This window comes from Stegostoma tigrinum, chromosome 25, assembly GCF_030684315.1.
Source record: "Stegostoma tigrinum isolate sSteTig4 chromosome 25, sSteTig4.hap1, whole genome shotgun sequence".
In the NCBI taxonomy this organism is placed as follows: domain Eukaryota; kingdom Metazoa; phylum Chordata; class Chondrichthyes; order Orectolobiformes; family Stegostomatidae; genus Stegostoma; species Stegostoma tigrinum.
The window spans coordinates 24,087,536-24,109,254 of NC_081378.1; the positions used below are offsets into that span (position 1 = coordinate 24,087,536).

The 21,719-nt window shown below is 39.1% G+C and overlaps 2 protein-coding genes across 2 annotated transcripts in view; one reads left to right on the forward strand and one right to left on the reverse strand.

The window, feature by feature from the left end:
- The window catches only part of fbxl13 (F-box and leucine-rich repeat protein 13), a 258,479-nt gene that overhangs the window by 109,418 nt on the left and 127,342 nt on the right, over window positions 1-21,719 (forward strand). The window lies entirely within an intron of this gene.
- Window positions 14,065-21,719, reverse strand: part of lrrc17 (leucine rich repeat containing 17) — a 50,684-nt gene continuing 43,029 nt past the window's right edge. Inside the window, exons 3-4 of the mRNA XM_048553830.2 lie at window positions 18,834-18,989; window positions 14,065-16,593 (exon numbers count right to left, since the gene is read on the reverse strand). Coding sequence (XP_048409787.1) covers window positions 16,244-16,593; window positions 18,834-18,989 — 506 coding nt within the window. The 3' untranslated portion in view covers window positions 14,065-16,243. The remainder of the gene's footprint in view (window positions 16,594-18,833; window positions 18,990-21,719) is intronic.

The window sequence follows — 21,719 nt, forward strand, 5'->3', positions numbered from 1 at the left end:
ATGTACTCCAGATCAGGTAAGGATGGCAGTTTCCTTCCCTAAAGGACATTAGGGAACCAGATGGGTTTTTCCGACAATGGCAATGGATTCATGGTCATCATCAGACTCTTGTTTCCAGATTTTTATTGAATTCAGATTCCATCATCTGCCACGACAGCACTTGAACCCAGATCCCCAGGACAGTAGTAACTTTTGAAATACTACTCAGCATTCCAATGTCATAACTGCTGCTCATGCTGAAGGATACTAATACCATCCTCTTTTAACCTGTAGGAAACTACTTGGTCTAGGGTGTTTGAACAAAAACACTCCTGGCTTAAGTAGAAGTCTCTTGTAGTTCACAGAAAATGGTTTTTTAGCATGTTAACAACTAGTTACTGTTTGCATTGATGCGACAGGGATTGTCACAGAGACTCTGAGAAAACCAAATGTTATGTCTCACCCTTTTTGACGTCCTAAACTGTTCAGCCCTCAAATCCACAGGATACTGCCACAGTGGGTGGAGCTTATGGCACGGCTAAGTATTGACTCTTTCAGTCCTATATACAGTTCCCTCAAATCTTTTTTATCCATTCTTCATAATATATATTTGTGTATATGCGTACATATACCACCTTCTTATCTTCCCTTAAGTCTCAAACTTAACAATTTCAGGTGATCTGGAGATTTGACTGTTCAGCAGATAATAGTTTCATCTCAACAGATCTGCATTTGCATCGGATGTGACTTCAACACTGGATTTTTTTTTAGCAAGAGATCTGGCAGTAGTAGTTTGCATAACTTTTCATTATGGACTCAGAATTCTTGCATTCATGGTCAGCAGACTAGGCTGAGCCAAGCTCATGAAACCAATGTAAAGTAAACAATGACAGTTGAAGTCAAATGAGCATTTTCTCAAAAGACCTAAAACTAATTAAAGAAACCTCATTTTCTATTTTTGATTTACATCTTTCTAGAAGTTTCACATGTTGGGATGAAATTCACTTGCAGGTTATCAAACATTTTAAAAATGATACTTAACCCAGACATGGGAATGAATGAGCGAGGTGTATTTCAAACAGCTTTTGGACAGAGTGCAGAGGAACAGATATTTATCACACTGATTCATCACCCCCTCACCTGGTCATAACATACTTCAACTTGTTGATTAATTTGTATACTTTTCTATGCTGTCAGCAACTGCATTAGCAGTGAAACCAACATGTTAATTTCCTCAAATCTGCTATTTGAGAATAGTCTCTGCCTTGGCACGATCTCTGTCACAGTCAGTAAGTAATCATCCAGGGAAGATAAGGAAGCCAAATATTTTGCTTGAATCTGCTTCTTCTGCTCAGGGGCGGCACGGTGGCTCAGTGGTTAGCACTGCAGCCTCACAGCACCAGCGACCCGTGTTCGATTCCAGCCTGGGGCGACTGACTGTCCGTGTGGAGTTTGCACATTCGCCCCATGTCTGTGTGGGTTTCCTCCAGGTGCTTCGGTTTCCTCCCACAGTCTAAAGACGTGCAGGCAAGGTGGATCGGCCATACTAAATTGCCTGTAGTGTTCAGGGGTGTGTGGGTTTTAGGTGAATGGGTCTGGGTGGGATGCTTCAAGAGGCAGTGTGGACTTGTTGGGCTGAAGGGTCTTATCCCACACTGTAGGGAATCTGATCTAATCTAAGTCCCCTCAGCATCTAGCATCACACTTAAATCAATCATAGCTATTTGTTTACCAAGCTTTGTTGCACTTTGAATTAAACTAGTTGTAGATTCATCAGTTAACGCAAAGGGCTATCTCTTTGCTTTCTATTTGGTAATGGGATACCAGCCTCTAAAGTTATTTCAGTGGTGATGAGAGTGGGATTAAAGATGTTACCATGCAAAAGTGCCTACTAGCTGAAGCCCAACTGGACTTCAAACAGGCCCAACAGCTAGCTTTATCATTGAAAAAATGTAGAAAGTGGAGTATGTGATCGCAGGGTATTCAGAGTGAAGGCAATTGCATAATCTCACTTCAGGATATATCCTGAATAGATAAACTCTAGAACAACAAAGCCTCACCTTGGCCAAATGGTTAAAATTTTCTTCAGGATGTGGGCCAGCAAGCAGACTCAAGGCACTAAAAGATTCCCACTAGTATCGAGTAAGAGAACTCAGGGGCAGTATCCAGGAGAGTGCACAATCTGGAAAGTCTACCTTGTTTCTAAGTGGTGAGAAAATTTGCAAAGCAGACGTACAAAGGGATGTGGGAGTGTTGGTCCAGGATTCTCTAAAGGTTAACTTGCAGGTAGAGTCCGTAATTAAGAAAGTGAATGTAATGTTGTTGTTTATCTCAAGAGGATTGGAATATGAAAGCAGTGATGTGCTTCTGAGGCTTTATAAAGCTCTAGTTAGGCCACATTTAGAATACTGTGTCCAATTTTGGGCCCCACACCTCAGGAAGGACATACTAGCCCTGGAGCGTATCCAGCGGAGATTCACACAGATGATCCCTGGAATGGTAGTTTTAACGTATGATGAACAGCTAAGGATCCTGGGATTGTACTCATTAGAGTTTAGAAGGTTGAGGGGAGTTCTAATACAAGGTAATGTATGGTTTGGAAGGGGTGGACGCTGGGAAGTTGTTTCCGTTAGGCGGGGAGACTAGGACCCGTGGGCACAGCCTTAAAATTAGAGGGGGTAAATTTAAAACTGAAATGAGATGACATTTCTTCAGCCAGAGAGTGGTGGGCTTGTGGAATTCATTGCCACAGAGTGCAGTGGAGGCCGGGACGTTGGATGCCTTCAAGGCAGAGATCAACAAATTCTTGATCTCAGAAGGAATCAAGGGCTACGGGGAAAGAGTGCAGGGAACATAGAACATTACAGGAAGTGGAGTTGAAATGCCCATCAGCCAAGATTTAAATGGCAGAGTGGACCTGATGGGCCAAATGGCCTTACTTCCACTCCTATGTCTTATGGTCTTAAGAGCAGCTAAGTCGCTTAACAACATCCAAATCAGAACCAATTAAAATAGACATCCAGTTAAATAGTTCTATTCTAATGGAAGTCAGTACTGGTACAGCCATTAACAAAATTCTTTAGGTACTGTAATCCTTAAATTTGCTTAAGGCCTCAGCTAGACTGAGAACATTCATACATTAAGGGAATGCCTTCAGTTCCAGTCTGTTATGAGCAAGCCCTTGACATTGATCCAGCTTTCTCAGAGTGAATGGAACCTCTGATACTCCTGTTTATATCTGTCAGATAGAGCTTCCTGACTGGACCAGATTTACAGGCCCAATGAGGAAACTCATGTTCAGTCAGGTCCACCTGGCTAACTTCATTACAATCAATACACTCTGGACAGCCTCACCATCTGTTCCACTTGCTCCTCCTCTCTTCCATCAATAGTATGCACTCACCTAGATACCAACTGATGAGTTCTCCTACTCAAGTCAGCATACCAGCAGCAACTACAATGGCTTGCTGTCCTGGATCCTGAAGAACATTTCAGCCATTTGGCCAAGGCTCAGCTTTGTTTTGGGGTGTTGGAGTGGGTTCATCTAGGATCACTCTGTTCAAGATATACCCTGCCTGAGGCTCTGCAATTGCCTACACTTAGGTGGTTTTCTTCAAGCTCAGACAGATGAGGGTGTCCTCTTGCGTTGGGATGCCCTGTAAATTACTTGCTCAGTTGCCGCATTTTCTAATGACAAAGCCAGTTGTAGTGCCTGTCTGAATTCTGGTTGGCCTCCAGCATGGTTATGTCATTAATCTCACACACAAACGTGTCTCTAAGCATCTCATTCAGGGTTAACCCAAAATCACATGCCACCGCCAGTCAACTTAACCTTGTCAAAAATCCGGATACAGATTTCCCTGGTTCTCAAACTGCCAATTAAAACTGATAGCATCTCAGTTAGAGGAGGCTTAGGGTCATAATAATCCTTAACTAAATCTGCCTAGTGTTGACAGGTTTTAGTATCTGGTGCCTCAGGGAAAGTTACGCTTCTGATAACCAAAAATGCTGTGCCATCACAAGCAGTCAGAAGAATAACTCGTTGCCTCTTTTCTGTCCCAGTGTCATTTGCCCGGAAAAAAATAATACTTTCATTCAACATACTACTCCCAGTCTTCGACCACAGGATCACATGAATCAAGATTTCCAAATAAAGGCATGATGCCAGAAATGCTTGTCCGTCTCAACGATGACTGTTGCAAGCAAATTTTCTTCAGGAGTGTTCTGTTTTCTCGTTGCCACTGAAATAAGTGCAAAAGGGCAGTATCCTGTCTCCAAGTCATCCTTTATCTACATATGCACAATACATGCACTGTGACCAGCCAGCTCAGAGCCAGTTCCTAGAATGATAAGAATCTCTGAGACTCCTGTTTATAACTGTCAGCCATGGCTGGGTGGTCAGCCCAGGTTAACAACTCCAATTGGGGATCTCATACTCAATGAGATCTCCCCAGCAATCCTTGTTCCAATCACTACAACAGGCATTGTTGCAGAAACTTTGAGAAAGGCTAGACGTTAGGCCTTGCTCCTTGAGGATGTTAAGCTGTTTTGCCCAAAGTCTACATGATGTCATCATAGTGGGTGTGCTTAAGGCACTCCTCTGTAATTAGCCTATCAGCCCTGAAACTTGTCTTTTTTATCCAAGCTGAAACTGGCACTCCCATTGTGTGAGCCTCAATTTTGTTAACCAACTATGTATATATTGCTTTAGCAAAAACTTTGCTAAAATCCATCTAGATATGATTCATTCCATTTCCCTCATCAATCTTATTTGCTGTTTCATCAAAACATCATTTACTTTATTCAAACACCATCTTATTTTACAAATCCTGGATTTCCTTTCATTAACTCAAACCTCTTCAGGTGCATGGTGATTTTCCCCCTTGATAATTGTTTCTAAATCCTTATGAACCATAAATATTAAACTGACCTATGATGACTGAGAATGTCATTACACCCTTCCTTGGATATGAGTTCCAAAAGACTATGGTTGCTAAAGATTTTTTGACACCTCCTTCGCGTGTAAGGTCAAAATGGTAGCAGATTGTGATGCTCCAACTGGAGCTCCTCCGCACCTTATGATTATTTTGTGTTTCCTTCTTTTTAATAACCCCTTTTTGGTGTTTTCCCCCTCTTGGCGTTCACCTCCATTGTGGCAAATCTTGGCCTGGTCTCTCAGTGGCTCTCAGGCTGATCTCTCGGCCGCTCGTGGCAGGGAGCAGGTTAGTGGATAAGAGGCAGTCACACCATTTTAAAATAAGGTCTTCTAATTTGTTCAGTGGCCAGGGATAGGAGAGTGTGACTTTGTGTCAGGCAAGTATAGTCACGCAGCAGATGAAGCAATTGTCTAATAAGGTGTGAAATTCTTGCAGCCTCAGATGGATAATCAAGCTGTCCAAGGCACTATTGTAGAGGAAACTATTCAAGTAGTGGGAATTAATGAGTAGGGGCAGCATTGTTGGGAGATCTATCATGTTCTTTGCAGCCAAGAGTGAAGAATCCAGATGGCTTTGTGGCTTGCCTGATGGCAGGGATTGTGACATTTGGTCTGGGGATCTTTCAATGGGAGGGGGAGGATCCATTATTCATAGATGCCAACAACATAATTAATACTAGAAAAGAAGTCCTGCTAAGGGTGTGAGCAGTGAGGCTCCAAATTTGAAAGTAGACTCTCAAATATAATAAAGATAAGTAGACCTTATAGACAGAAGGTGAATGCCAGATTAGGTAGATGAATGCATGACTTAAAGATTGGGGTGTGAGAAATGGGTTTTGCTTTGTGAGGCATAGGCACCAGTTCTGGGAAAATTTGGAGCTGTACTGTTTGGATAGTCTCCACCTGATCTGTGTTAGGACAAAACAAAAACAGAAATTGTTGGAAAAGCTCAGTAGGTGTGGCAGCATCTGAGGAGACATTAACGCTGATTTCCCTCCACAGATGCTGCCAGACCTGCTGAGCTTTTCCAACAATTTCATCTTTGCTTCTGATCCACAACATCCACAATTCTTTTGGCTTCTGTGTTAGGACCAGTTTTTTGGTGAAACATATAACTAGGAATATTGAAGCTGCTTTGAATTTAGGTAAATAGACGGAGTGTGAGATCAAGTTTGGAAATACTTGATAATTAGAGAAGACAAGGCGAGAGGGCAATGGCATTCAGAACGTGACAGGAAGGGTTAGAATATGCAGACTCAAAAGTTCAACAGTAGATATAACTACAGATCACAAAAATAGCAAAAAGATAGAACTTACCACTCCATGTTTGAATGCATGTAGTTTTTATGACAAAACACATGAACTGACACCCCAACTAGAAATAAGTATGTATGATCTGATAGCCATTCCAAAAACATGGCCATAAGATGTCAAAGATTGGGACTTGAATATTCAAAGATGCATGACATTAGGAAGGAAGCTAGGAAGAGACAGAAGAGTAGCTCTTTCAACTAAAGGTAGCACAGAATGTATTACCTCACATCCAAAGGTCAAAGTGTAGAATCAGTTTGACCAAAGACTAGGAATAACAAAGTTAAGAAGTTACTTGTGGGAATGGTTTATAGGTCCCCCTGATGGAAAACATGCTGTAGAATGAAAAGTATAGGAATTGGACCTTTTGAGAAAGTATGGCCATAATCAAGGGAGACTTTATTCTACGTATATCTGGGGGAATCAGATTGACAAGAGTAGTCTCGATGATCAGTGGTTTTGGGACAACACGTTCCAAAGTCAATCAGAATGCAACGACACCAGATCTGATAATATGCAATGAGACAGGATTGGTTGTTTCATTAATTGCTACACAGGAAAGGTGTGTCACAGTAGCAGTGATCATAATATGGTTGTATTTTGTATGAGGGAAAGAAGAATGGATCAAACACTTGTGTTTTAAACTTACATAAATGCAATTTTGACAGCATGAAGACAGACGTGGCTAAAGTGAACTGAGAAACTAGGTTGGGGGATAGGTTGGGAGAGATACAGTGGCTGATATTTAAGGAGATGTTTCAGATCAGTCAGGATATATTCAAATAAAAAGAGAGATTCTGAAGGAATGATGTGTAATTCATAGCTAACTAAGGAAGTTAAAGACAGTCACAAACTGCGCAAAAGAAGTGTATAATTCTGCAAAGACAGTGACCAATCAGAAAATTGGACAAAATATAAAGAACAGTAAAGGATGTTTGAAAGATTAATAAGAAGTGAGAAATTAGAGTATAAGTGAGTGCTATCTAGAAATAGAAAATCAGATAATAAGAGTTTCTACTGATATTGAAAAGCTAAAAGGCTGATATTAGCGTGATTCTTCTAGAGATTGTCTGGGGGATTAATACTGGAATATAGGAAATGAACAGATTTTGCATCTATCTTCACTGCAGAAGATTCAAGCAACATCCCAGAAACAATGAATCAGAAGATGAAGGGGAGTGAGGAACTTAAAACAATTGCAGTCAACAGAGAAAGAATACTGAGAAAATTATTATAATTAAAATCTCTCAGTCTCCTGGCCCTAATGGATGACATCCTAGGGTGTTAAAAGAACTGGCTGCTGAGCTAGTAAGTGCTTTAGTTTTAATTTTCCAAAATTGCCTCAATTATGGTAAGACCCCATTAGACGGAATACAGTGTGGAAATATATGAGTTTATCTATTTGGGTAGAAATGAAAGATCAGTATGTCTCAAATGGTGCAAGGTTTAAAACCAATAATGTGCAAAAGGACTTGGTGTCCTTGTCAATAAGTTACTGAAGGCTGCTAGATACAGTAAGCTATTAGGAAGACTGTTAGAGTGTTAGCTTCTATCACAAGAGGACTCGTACAGGAGTAGTGAAGTCTTCATTCAAATGGAGCTCATTGAAGAAGTGACAGGCAATGTAAATAAAGGAAAACCAGCTGATATGCATATTTTGATTTCCAGAAGACATTTCACAAACTGCTACATCAAAGATTATTAAATAATATAAAAGCTTGTAGTGTAGGAAGTGGTATATTAGCATGTGTAGAGGATTGATTGCCTTATAGCAAGCAGAGGGTCATTTTCAGATCGGCAGCATGTGATGAATGGTGTACTATAGGGACGAGTGTTGGGGCCTCAGTCATTTGCCAAGTACATCAATTACGTGGACAAGAACTAAATGTATGGTTGCTAATATTGCTGATGATATAAAGATGCATAAGATGTGTACCAGTTAGGCATCATGGTGGCTCAGTGCTTAGCATAGCATAGCACCAGGGACCTGGGTTTGATCCCAGCCTCAGGTGACTGTCTGTGTGGAGTTTGCACATTCTCCCTGTGTCTGTGTGAGTTTCCTGCAGGTGCTTTGCTTTCTGCCCACAGTCAAAGGGTGTGCATGTTGGGTGAATCGGCCATATTAAATTGCCTATTGTGTCCAGGGAAGCGCAGGCGAGGTGGATTAGCCATGGAAAATGCAGGATCACAGGGACTGGGTAGAGGGTGGTTCTGGGTATGATGCCCTTCAGAGGGTCAGTGTGGACTTGGTGGACTGATTAGCCTACTTCCACACTGTGGGGATTCTAGATCCTGTTAGAAACAGTTCGGAGAATGTTTACTCAACTGATATTTGGAATGGGGCATAATGAGGAAAAGTTGGGCCTCTTTCCATTGGAGTCTCAAAGAATGAGAGTATATCCTACTGAGATGTACAGCATCCCGAGGGAAAAAAAGGAAAGAACTGTGGATGCTGTAAATCAGGAACAAAAACAGAAGTTGCAGAGAAAGCTCGCAGATCTGGCAGCATCTGTGAAGAAACAATCAGAGTTAACATTTCAGTCACTGAATCCAAAACGTTAACTGTGATTTTTTTTCATCACAGATGCTGCCAGATCTGGTGACCTTTTCCACCAACTTCAGTTTTAATGTCGTGAGAGTACTTGACGGGGTCGATGCTAAAAGGAGATTTCTGCTTGTATATTCACGAGTCTTTGGAATACTTCTTCAGCAAGCAATACAGATGGAGTTATTTTAGATAGAAGCAGATAGTATTACTGAAAAGGAGTATTCATACCTTTTACCCAGGTATTGTTCCCTTGTGTGACAGACAAAGGGCAGGCAATCCTCTCAGACTTTAATGAAAGTCTCCTTTATTTAACCCTTCAGAGGCTATAAATCAGTATAAAATGTACATTTGTTGTGACATTTACTTCTTACTTCATCTAAATTCATTTCAACTCTAACTCATTTCATTTAACTTCACTTTACCTTACTTAATTTAATTCACATTTAACCCTAATTCTAATTTTAACTGTACAAGTTTGGCTTGAAATAAATACTACCCAATTCGAGTGGAGTGGCCAACTTTGCTCTGGTGTAGTTTTTGCCTCATGGTTCTTTATCTTCTCTGAAGATAACTTCAAGGCATGAGCTTCTCAAAAGCTGGTCTCGAGGGCTCATTCATGCAAAATCCTTTGTTCTGCTAAATTTCTGCTAAACCCAAAATATGCTCATTTTCCAGAAAGTTCCTGGCACGCTGCTAATGAATCGACAAAACCTGATCACAATGTTTGATCCCAACCAATGGAATTTACTGGTTAACAACTTTCAAAAGTTTATAACATGTCATAAACAGCCACATTCCATGCACTATACAAAGTAAAATGGTGTCTTTACGTCTAACAGACCACCAAAAAATCTCCCTTATTTGGTCAACACAGGAAACTGCAGCTCACACCTAACAGGACCAGTCCCAACAAGTCCTGGCTGCAGTTTGAAGCTAGGTCAGAGTTTAAACCAGCTTGACCAAAATTCCCAGCATGCATGATTGTAGCTGTTAATAAGTTTCATAGCCATATCTGCTGCTGGCTGTCTGTCCATAGTAGATTCTTGACTAATGAGGAAGTCACTGGTTGTCAGGTATAGGTGGAAAGTGGAGGTGAGGCCACAGTCAGATAAGCCACTATCTTGTTGAGAGGCAGAGCAGGCTGGAGGGAATGGATGGCCTACTTCTGCATATACCTTGAGTGCACTTTTAAGATAAAGCAAGTCTTTCCCATTGTCTTCACCATCTCTGATATTTTAGCAACCTGCACGCAAGCTATCTGGACCAGGCAGTGCCAGCCTTTCCAGTTCGTCCTGCCTATTCATTTTCATCATATGCCACTATTTTGACATTTTTTTAAGCAACATATTCATTAAATGTTTTCATCGTAGCCCTTTGTTTCTAAGCATGTATCACCTTCAATGTCCCTAAAAGGATGCACCCCATTTCTTACAATCCATTTACAATTTAAATGCTGGGAGCAGATTATTTGTTGCCATTTTGTATTATGTTCAATTTGATTATCTTATTCTCTCTTCCCAGACTTATTTTCCTTTACCCTTCACCTCTCAACCTCTTGTTTGTGGAATAGTTTCTGCTTGATGAATTCACCTGACTTACATTAGATACCCTCTTTTGATTTTGTTGCATCATATTCTCTATATCACTTGTCATTCAAGGAGCCCTGACTTCAGCATCCCTACCTTTTGCCACAGATATGGTACTAAGCATGTACTTAGAACATAGAACATTACAGCACAGTACAGACCCTTCGGCCCTCGATGTTGTGCTGACCTGTCATACCAATCTCAAACCCATCTAACCTACACTACTCCATGTACGTCCATTTGCTTATCCAATGACGACTTAAATGTACCTAAAGTTTGCGAATCTACTACCGTTGCAGGCAAAATGTTCCATTCCCTTACTACTCTCTGAGTAAAGAAACTACCTCTGACATCTGTCCTATATCTTTCACCCCTCAATTTAAAGCTATACCCCCTCGTGCTCGCCGTCACCATCCTAGGAAAAAGGCTCTCCCTATCCACCCTATCTAACCCTCTGATTATTTTATATGTTTCAATTAAGTCACCTCTCAACCTTCTTCTCTCTAATGAAAACAGCCTCAAGTCCCTCAGCCTTTCCTTGTAAGACCTTCCCTCCATACCAGGCAACATCCTAGTGAATCTCCTCTGCACCCTTTCCAAAGCTTCCACATCCTTCTTATAATGCGGTGACCAGAACTGTATACAATACTCCAAGTCCGGCCGCACCAGAGTTTTGTACAGCTTCACCATAACCTCCATGGTTCCGGAACTCGATCCCTCTATTAATAAAAGCTAAAACACTGTACGCCTTCTTAACAGCCCTGTCAACCTGGGTGGCAACTTGCTTTTAGTTTTCATGGGATCTAACCATCAGTGATGAAGCCAACATTTATTGTCCATCCGTATTACCCACCTTGGGATGGTAGTGGTGGGCCACCTTGGTAAACTGCTGCAGTCCATTTGGTAAAGCTATGTGATCATTGTTTTCTTTGTGCCTGTTATGACGGGCATTCCAGGATTTTGTCCCAGTGGCAGTGAAACACAAACATAGTTCTAAGTCAGAAACAAAAACAGAAATTGCTGGAAAATCTCAGCAGGTCTAGCAGCATCTGAGAAGAGAAATTACAGTTAATGTTTTGGATCCAGTAAACCGTCTTTAGAACCAAAGTTTTGTTCTGATTCCCAGCATCCGCAATTCTTTGGTTGTTTTGTTTAATTCTTAGCCAGGATAGTATATTGCTTAGAGAAGAACCTACAGGAGAAACCTGTAAAAGGCTGGCCTTTTCTTTCCAGGTGGTAGAGGTTACATCTTTGGAAGGTATTGTCTAAATTACCTTGATGAGTTGCATAGCACATCTCACTACTGTCCTTATGTATTGATGATAGACTGTTTAAGGTGATGGATGTGGTGTCTCGGATAGTATCAAACCTTTTTAGAATCGTTTGAGTCACACTTCTTCTGGAAAATTGAGAGTATTCCATTACATTCCTGATTGTACATAGTAGATAGATTTTTGGAGATATAGGAGGCAAGTTATCACCTCATTATTACCAGCCTATGACCTGCTCTTGTAGTCACAGAATTTATATTATTTAATTTTCTGATCATTGATAGCCCCCCAGGATATTGAAGGTGAGGTATGTGGGTTTTTTAAAACAATGTTTATTGTAAACCAGCAGGCAATAAGAGTCAATCACATTGCAGTAGGTTGGAGTCACATGAAGACTAGGCCAAGAGGAGGGCAGATATCTTTCCATGGGGATCAAAAGTGATTTGGATGAGTTCTTAAAAAACTTTTGAGAGCAGCCATTTTTTTATTCCAAATTTTTAGTGCATTCAAACTTCACCATTTGGTATGGTTGGATGTGATCCCATGTCCCGATGGGGTTCTGGATTACCAGTCCAGTGACATTTCCCCTTGCCAATACCTCCTCATTGTACCATCATTGAATGTCAAGGGTAGACAGTTAAAATTTTCTTTGGCTGGAGTTGGCCGTTGCTAAATATTTGTGTGGTATGAATGTTATTTGCTAGTTATCAACTCAAACCTGAATACTGTCAAAGTATCACTGCATGTGGGGGTGGGCTACTTCAACATCTGAGAAATCACAAATAGTACTGAATACCCTGCAATGATTTGCAAATATCCCCACTAATGTTTGAGGGAAGATCATTAACAAAACAGCTGAAGATGGTTCAGCATGAGGAACCCTTACAATGATGTCCCCCTGGGCCTGAGATGATTGGCTCCAATAATCACTGACGTCTTCCTTTTGCACTAGGTATTGCTACAAACAAGGGTGAGACAGCCCTGATTCCCAGTGACTTCAAATTTACTAGGGTTGTTTGATGCACAAATGATGAAATGCTGTTAAGATGTCAAAAATGATGACTCTCACCTAACCTATAGAATTCAGCACCATGTTTGAACTATGGATGTTATGAGGTCAGGAGCTGAGAGCTTTTGTTGGGATCAAAATTCAGCCTTGGTGCTGCATTTGAATAGACAGGCTAGGAGACCAGTTACATTTCAGCATATCTTTAGCAGTAAGACAGAATATTATAAGGCCATTAAGCTTTTGCTAAATACAACTCTTCCAGGTGTTTACTGATATCACATGGAGTGTGTCAAATTGACTAAAGACTGACATCTGTAATACAGTGGAGGTCAGGAGATTTTATCTGAAAATTTCTCAATGACTATGCATTGTTCAATTAAGATCTTTCCTGTCATTCTTTTGCTTCATTTTATCTTTGCTAGGTCCTCTCTGATCATATTATAGTTAGCTGTCTTATCAATTTAGAAGTTCCTCTCTATTACCAGTCTAAACCTTTATGATACAATTATCACCCTTCAGTTTTGTCAATGAAAGTTGTTTTATGTGACATATCTCAAATTCTCCAGCATCTGATGCTTCCTTTATAGTTTGACCTGAAGACATTTCAAAAATTCCTTTCCATTTTCCTTTATTTTGCAATTGTTCTGATTGATATTTGGGTAATTACAGTTCCCCAAAAAACTATTTTGTATTTTCTTCGCATATCTCTGACATTTGCTTGAAGATATCCTTCTCTGTGTCTCTTTTGTTATATGGAGTACTCTTTGAAACATGGTTATATTGTTCTCGGTTCTCAACTCCAACCAAATGGATTCTGTTCTGGCTCCCGCTAAGTACAGCTTGTTCCTGCACTACAGTGTCCTCCCTAACCATACTGCCACTTTTTCAAACCCAACGTTTTCAAAAAAAACACTTTGTATCATTGAATATTAAATACACTTTGTACATTATTTCAGACATTTATCTGTTATTTTCAACATTCATGTTCCCACACTATTTGAACTTATAATGCAACCCTTTTCACTGTGTGTTTAGATACATGCATTCTAAATCTGCCTTTGTTTTCCTCATGGTAATACCATGTTAGATAGGAGCAGAAAAAAGACCTGTCCGTTTTTTGCATTATCCAACAATCTATCTCAGCTTTCATGCAGGTGACTCTTTTCTTTTATTTCTTTGTACTTGTGTGCACATCCCTGCCAATTTTATTTAAATTCTTCGCAGCCACAGTAATGGCTTCAGGTTAGCCTCGCATTTTATATCCACCTTGATTTGGCTCCCCATTAAAATTAGTCGAAGGAAAAATTGGGAGAGGTGTCTGATGCAATCCTACTATCTACCCAAAGGAATGATCTTAACATTGCCTCATGACATTCAAACTCAGGGACACAGCATGTGAGACATCACCTTTCCCCAGCATGTAAAACATTTAAGTGTTTTTTTTATTGTAACAAAATGTTTACCAAGTTTTAGATCAAAATAGTAGCTTGAATAGAATGTTAAATTAGATGAGATAAAAACTACAGATAAATTTCAAAACAATGTAAAATATTATCAAGGTAAGCTTCATTTAACACAGAAGAATGATTATGCAGATGCAAACATTCCAGAAACAATGTACTGATCAGCAGGAAGTGAGGGAAATGAGTTTGCCACTGAGATTTTTCATCATCACCTAATTTCTGCCAGACAGCTCATGCTAAGATTACCCTTGATGTTTACACAAAAATGTGAAATTAAATTAAGATGTTTGAGGTAATGTATTCTGGTGAAGCTAAACCAAAGATTAATTTGACAGCTCAATGGAGCATGCAGAACAAGTATCTCCATTAAACTTGCTATTGATTTAGTTATCCTGGCAAGCACAAACTGAACTGTTGCGAAAAGAGGGTTAAATTGATCTAGTGGTGATGTCTAACCAGTGAGGAAATCAGCCAAAAATTGGAATTGAACAGTAGAACAGAGGGAGCCCAACATCAAGAGCTGAGAAGAAGAGGAGACAACATAACATTGAGATGTACAATGGAACTGTACAGGAGTCATTGCTGGTCACTAGTGTAGCTTACACAACTCTTGTGGCTTTTTAATCAAGCTAGAGTTGTTAGATGATGCAGTTTGAGAGTGAATGTAAAATTATACTATGTCTATTAGAGAACGGAAAGAGGACCACTTCAGTTGAAGGAATTTTTCTGGGACTTTAACCCAGAGAGTTGTGAGTGCATGGAATACTTTGCCAGTAGAAGTCATGGAAGCAGAGTTATTAGTGACATTTAAGCGACTGCTGGACATGCACATGGACAGCAGTGAATTGAGGGGAATGCAGATTAGGTTATTTTATTTTTGGATTAGGATTATTCCACGGCACAACATCGTGGGCCGAAGGGCCTGTACTGTGCTGTACTTTTCTATATTCTATGTTAACAGGACTGATTGTTACCAATTGTTAAAAGACAAGACATTATACTGAATTCAGGATAATAAAAAGATACAATGGATTTTTTTCAGTCTGACAATGGCTCTGCACTGCAAAGCTAGTTTGGGTATAGCCTGCCAATTTGTTAGATGCTAAATGCTTCCATTGGTTACAACAAAGTTTGAAATGTGATCTTAACTCATTACCTAGAGTTAAAACATCCATTCAAGTTTTGGGTCATTATTTCCTTTACATAGTTTTTTGGGGACTGTCAGTTTTGGTTCTATTTTGGCCTTAACCTTTTAAATATTTGAGCCAAAATGGTGATAGTAGTTACCATGTTCATTAACAATGGGAACATTTCAATTTCAGAATTCCTACAGCTTGCATTTTACACAGCAAGTATAATTAAAAACTAAAGCAGAAATTGCTGGAAAAGCTCAGCAGGTCTGGCAGCATCTGTGAAAAGAAATCAGAGTTAATATTTTGGATCCAGTGACCCTTCCTTAGACCAACTATAATTAAATATTTGTTTCATTTTGGCTGACAGACTACATAGAACTGGCTCTGAAGCAGTATAAGCTATAGCAATCGATTGCTGGCACTGTTCTAGGAGTGAAAAATTAAAAGCCCTGACCCTAAGTGACTCCAAATGATGAATGATTATATGGCAATTAAATGAGAATTTTTCTATTTAGTTTCTTCATATGGAAACATAAAGAAAATGTCTTCCAAAAAAAATCTTAATATATGGCATAATCACATATGGCAGGAAGAGTGCATAAAATGTGTCCAGAATTATGAGTCATTCAAGTGCTCGTTGGTTAGAAATCCTGAAATCAATTGATTTATATTTTCTTTATTTGGTACAGCTACTGTTTTCTAGATTATTACAAAGGATAAAATACAATAGAACATTTTATAAAAATGCAGCAATACTGTAAAATATGGATTTTATTTCAGTTGACTTACACTTGCCTTACAAAAAAAACTGTGAAATTCCTTGAAAAAGTTGGAAAATGCACACCTGAAACTCTCATTTTTCATAATATTATAATAATGTTCAAGGAGGGTAGGGCAACTGGTTTTGACATATCTAAATGCTTATGTGAAATAAAGTTACATAATCATATGTGTAGTTATGTTTTCATATGTAGTAGATAAGCATGGATTATTTGTGCTACAACTATTTAGGGTAACCTTCTGCTTTCTTCTTCTGACTTATCAGAATCATGTGTATCAAAGTCAGGTATTGTCTTTTCTTTGGGGCAGTCCTCATAATATTTTTTGATATACTTCTGCACAGTCCAACCCTTATATTCATTGGGCATTGTGCATTCAAGGCCTTCAAATTGTACATTGTAGTGAACCTGCAACCAGTAGGCCAAATAGTGGATTTGAAAATCACACCTCCATGGATTTCCAGTAAGAACCAGCCTCTCTATAAAGTATAGGTGCTCCAAGACGCCATATTCAAAGTTGTACAAAACATTTGAAGATAGATCCAGCTCCTTCAGACGCAAAAGACCAGAAAATGCAGCTGAAATTGAAAAAAAAACTTTCTCTCTCAAATTACTTCATATAGAGTTTACTTTAAGTCATTTTGAGTTCACTGAGATATAAAACAGCTCAAAAGTTTGTCCAACATAAAAAGAAGCGATCTGGCTGCTTGAGTTGATGCGATTCATCCAGTCCCTCTACCATTAACCTCCTCCCACTCTTGTCCTGGAACAGTGCAGTTCTTTAAAATTGACTTTTCTTTAATTCTCTTTTCAATGCTATGACTGAACATGATTAACACTTTGTTAGGCAGCGCAGTCCAGATTTTAACTATTCACTGTAAAGAATATTTTTCCTCATGATTCCTTTGATTCATTTGTTATTTACCTTAAATTCATATCCTCTGGTTCTCTTATCACCTCCAAAGAGAGCAGTTGCTGTATATCTGTACTAAACTTATCCCTTCTAAAGAGAAAAAAAACCCTATTTGTCCTTGTAACTGAAGTATTTAATCTCTTGAACCATTTAAATATACCCATCCTTTCTAACATAACCTCTTTTAAGATTTTAACCCATTTGGTATCTCAATTAGCTCCTCTTTCACTATAATTTTAGTAACATATTAAAGACTGATACAAAGCATTCATCCACACCTGAGCCAAGCTCCCATTCTTTTACTACTGCAATATCTTTACCTTTGTGTTTGTTGGCGCTTTACATTATTTTCCTTTTGCCACTTTGACTCCTACTCTACTATCCCCCTGAATTTGCTGCAGTCAGCTTTCTTTTCCCTGTATTATCAATTTAACATCTATCAAATGTATCATTTTTGTGCTTCATTTTGTAGCTATTTTGTCAGCCAGCTCTGGCTTTGGGTGTTGCACCCTTTCCCCTCTTGGAAATTACATTGTTAACAGAACAATCTTCTCTGGAAAGGTTTGCTTCATTGTTTAGTTGTAGTTTTGTTTTAAACTTATCTTTCATTCCGATTTACCTGGGAAAGATCTGCTCATACTAAAAAAAAATCTGGTTTCAATTCTGTAGCTGCAGAGTCCCTATCACCATTGCATGATCTTCCTGTTCCCAACCTTCCATGGTAACATGTTCATAGTTTTTATGTGGTTATCAATTGAACTATTAATCTCACTACTGTTCAGAATTGAATACCGGTTTTGATGAACTCCGTGAACAAAACTGTGATGAATGTTTCTCAATATAAACAAATGTAGGATCATTCAGTTTAGATTTAATAGGAATGTAGCTGAGCAATTTCTAAATGGTGAGAAGCTAGAAGTAGTGGAGGGGGTTGGTTTCAAGAGGTACTAGAGGGTCCAGGTACATTAATTGTAAAAATGTTACGAATAGATACAGAATTGAAATGCTGACCTTCAAATCTAGAGAATACAAATGAGTAGAAGTCATGCTTGGGCTATATAAAGCCCTGGTTAGACCACAATTGGAGTACAGTGGAGGTTTGAACACTACAATGTAAGGAAGGATGCATTGGCTTTCATAAGGGTTCTGAGTAGACTTAGTAGAACGACACCTAGATGCCAAAGGTTAAATTATGAGGATAGGTATGGTAGAGTTTTGGGATTTTCTCTTCAGTAATCATGCTTGATCAAATGTCAGTTTCAAAACTTGTTGTAATTGTTGTATCCAAAGGCATTAATTATATTGCAAATTTGCTATTATTTCATTGAATAAAGGGCTAAATCTCTTACTCCAGTTTCTGTGTTGATGGCTTCAGCTAATGGGAAAAATGAAGTCCCATTCTTTTAGGAACTACCACTGCATGGCACAAATTTTACAAGTAGATTAAAACAGTTGTGAAGGGAGAAAAAATAGTTTGTTCAGTCTTTGACATCCTTTCTAATGAAAGGTCGCAAATCTGAAGCATTGATTCTCCCTCTCTTTCTGCAGATACAGATCTGTGAAGTAACTTCAGCTCATTTCTGTTTTTATTTTAGATTTCCAGCTTCTGCAATGCTTTATTTTTATCGAACCCATTGTTTTCACCTCATATCATGTCAGATTTCATTTTATCCATATTATTCAGAATTTGCCAGGAGAATGTCAATAATCTTTCTGAATTAATTAGTGCAGTCTATTTAGAAAATTTCTTTACAGATTGAGAATTTGTTTGATAATTTGCATATCCACACCCTGAGCATTTTGAGGGACTTGGCTGTTTGCAAACTATTCAGTTTCACCTTTTTTTTAAACAACATTTTAACACATTATAACAATTATATGTAAAACACATTGTAATGTTCTTACCAGGATCTATGTATCCTATTGAATTGCTGCTGAGGTTTAATGTTTCTAATTCGTTAAAATTCATGAAGTTTTTGGCGTTCAATTGCCTGATGTTATTCCTGGATAGATCAATTTCTAGAACTTCAACAGGAATATCAATTGGAACTTTCATTAGGTCTGTGAAAACAATAAAATTATGTTAAGCCTTTTATATAAACCAGTCAATCTCTTTTGCTGTTGCATATGGAAGTCATGCACAACATTCTCTCTAGCTATTTTTGTATGTACAGACAATACACAAATGAAAGAATTCAGAGCTCTGTGACACAGAGGGATATGGGATACACTTGGCAGATAAAGCTAAGGGTAATCCAAAGAGATTCTACAAATATATTCAGGGCAAAACAGCAACTAGGCAGAGCATAAGGCCCCTTAAAGATCAACAAGGTCAACTACATATGCAACTACAGGACATGGAGAAGATATTAAATGAATATTTCATGTCAGTTTTTTCTGTGGAGAAAGAAGTGGAGGCTAGGGAACTTGTGGAAATAAATATTGATGTCTTGAAAAAAGTTCACATGACAGAAGAGGAAGTGCAGGAGGTCTTAAATAACATAAAAGTGGTTAAATGTCCAGGACCTGATCAAGTATATCCCAGAATGTTGAGGAAGCTAGGGAAGAAATTGTGGGCCCCCAGCAGAGATATTTGATCATCTATAGCCATGAGTGAAGTGCCAGAGGACTGGAGGATGGTTACTATTGTAACTTTATTTAAGAAAGGCTGTAGGCGAAGCCTGTTAACCGAAGACCTTTGAGTCTGACATCAGTGGTGGGTGAGTGTTGGAGTGGATTTTGAGAGATAGGATTTACATGCTTTTGGAGAGATAGGGACTGATTAGGGATGGTCACTAGGGCTTTGTGCTTGGGAAATCATGTCTCACAACCTGATTGTTTTTTGAGGTTATACCCAAAAAATTGATGAGGTCAAATGACAGGCATTGTCTACATGGGCATTAGTAATGCCTTTGACAAGATTCTGCATGTTAGACTAATTAGTAAAGTTATATCACATGGGATTCAGAGAGACTTTGCCAATTGGATACAAAATTGGCTTGACAGTGGGAAACAGAGGGTGGCGGTGGAGGGCTGTTTCTCAGATTGGAGGCCTGTAGCCAGTGGTGATCTGCATGGATCAGCACTGGGTCCATTATTGTTTGTCATTTATTTAAATTATTTATATGAAAATTTAGGAGTCACTTTAGTTGGTCAGTTGTGGCTGACACCAAAATTGGTAGTATAGTTAGTGAGGAACGTTATCTAAGATTACATAGGGATCTTGATCAATTAGGCCAATGGGCTGAGAAGTGGCAGATGGAGTTAAATTTGGATAAATGTGAGGTATTGCATTTTGGTAAATCAAACAAGGGCAGGACTTATATAGTTAATGGTAGGGCCCTGGGTAATATTGTTGAAAAAAGAGACCTAGGGTTCAGGTATATAGTTCTTTGAAAGCTCCATCACAGGTAGACAGGGTGGTTTAGAAGGTGTTTAGCATGCTTGCCATCATTGCTCAGATCATTGAGTATAGGAACTTGCATGGTTCAATGTGTCACTGAAATTTGACTACCAACCAAAAATGTTGCTGTGGACAATGACAACAATCAAAAGTCCACAAGTCAAACAAAGTCGCATGCAAGGTTCTACTTGCAAAGTTCTCTTTCAATGGCGAACAGGTAACGGGTATAGTGTTGTGAACCTGGAGATCCTAATCAAGAAACTTTACACAGGCTGCTATTGCATGCATGTTGTTGGATGTCTTTGTTGCACAAAGCTATCTTTCTGGACTGCACCATTCATAATTAAACAGACTATATTGGATATCTCTGTTCACCTGAATGGGGAGGTGATTTAGGAAGGGTGCCCTAAAAATAGTTGGGTAATTAGATCAAAGGTGAAATAGAGGAAGTTGCGAGATGGTAAGAAAAGAGTATGAAAGAGTACAGGAAACCCAGGTGGTGTAGTAAGTGGATGACAATAGTAAGCTGACTAGAGACAGGATAGGAAAAGGAAACTAGGAGGAGAACACAAAGCTTAAGGAAAGGACAGAAGGAAGAGTGGAGGGGACAAGATACAGAAAAGTGTAAAAAAAAGGATACAAGAATTAAAGAAGAAGTTTGTGCAAGGGGATGTGTGGAGAACAAAAATATATTTCACAGGCAGGAGGTATGTCTGGTCAAAAAAGCTTCTCTGAAAAGAAAGGGAAAAATTCAGCGTTTGTTGGATGAGAGTGTGGAGGACCACCGTGAAAAGTAAGAAAGAGAGAGCGATAAAAGGAAGGACCATGAGTGAAAGCTGCTTGCAGCTGCTACTAGTTATAATCCATCACACTGAAAATATTAAACAGCATTGAAAATTCTCTGAGGGATTTTCTTAATGTCATTTCCAACTGCAGATAGCGCTAGACATTGATAATATAAAAATTTATGACTGCCGATGCTAGAAGGCATAACTGGACAAATGATTCACTATACTTTTTCCACAGAAGCTAAAGAACCTTGTGCCAGCACAAGGAAATTATCCAGTTTGGTGCTAGCTGCCTCACCTCCGAATCAGAAAGTTCATAGGTTTAAACCCAGATCTAAAGACTGGAGTCAATAACCTAGATTAATACATTAATACAGTGCTGAAGGAAGGTTGTACTTGCAGATGAAAAACAGTCTGAAGTGTGCATTCTCATGGAGGTAAAATAATTCATTGCATTATTAGCGGAAGAGTTTTGTAGCAGCCTGATCCAGAACTTATCCTGTAATCAACACCATCAACTGTGTTTGGTCATTAACTTAGTTTCTTTGAAGCTGGTTATACAGAGACTCGCTATTGCTTTGCCCTTCACCTATGATAGTG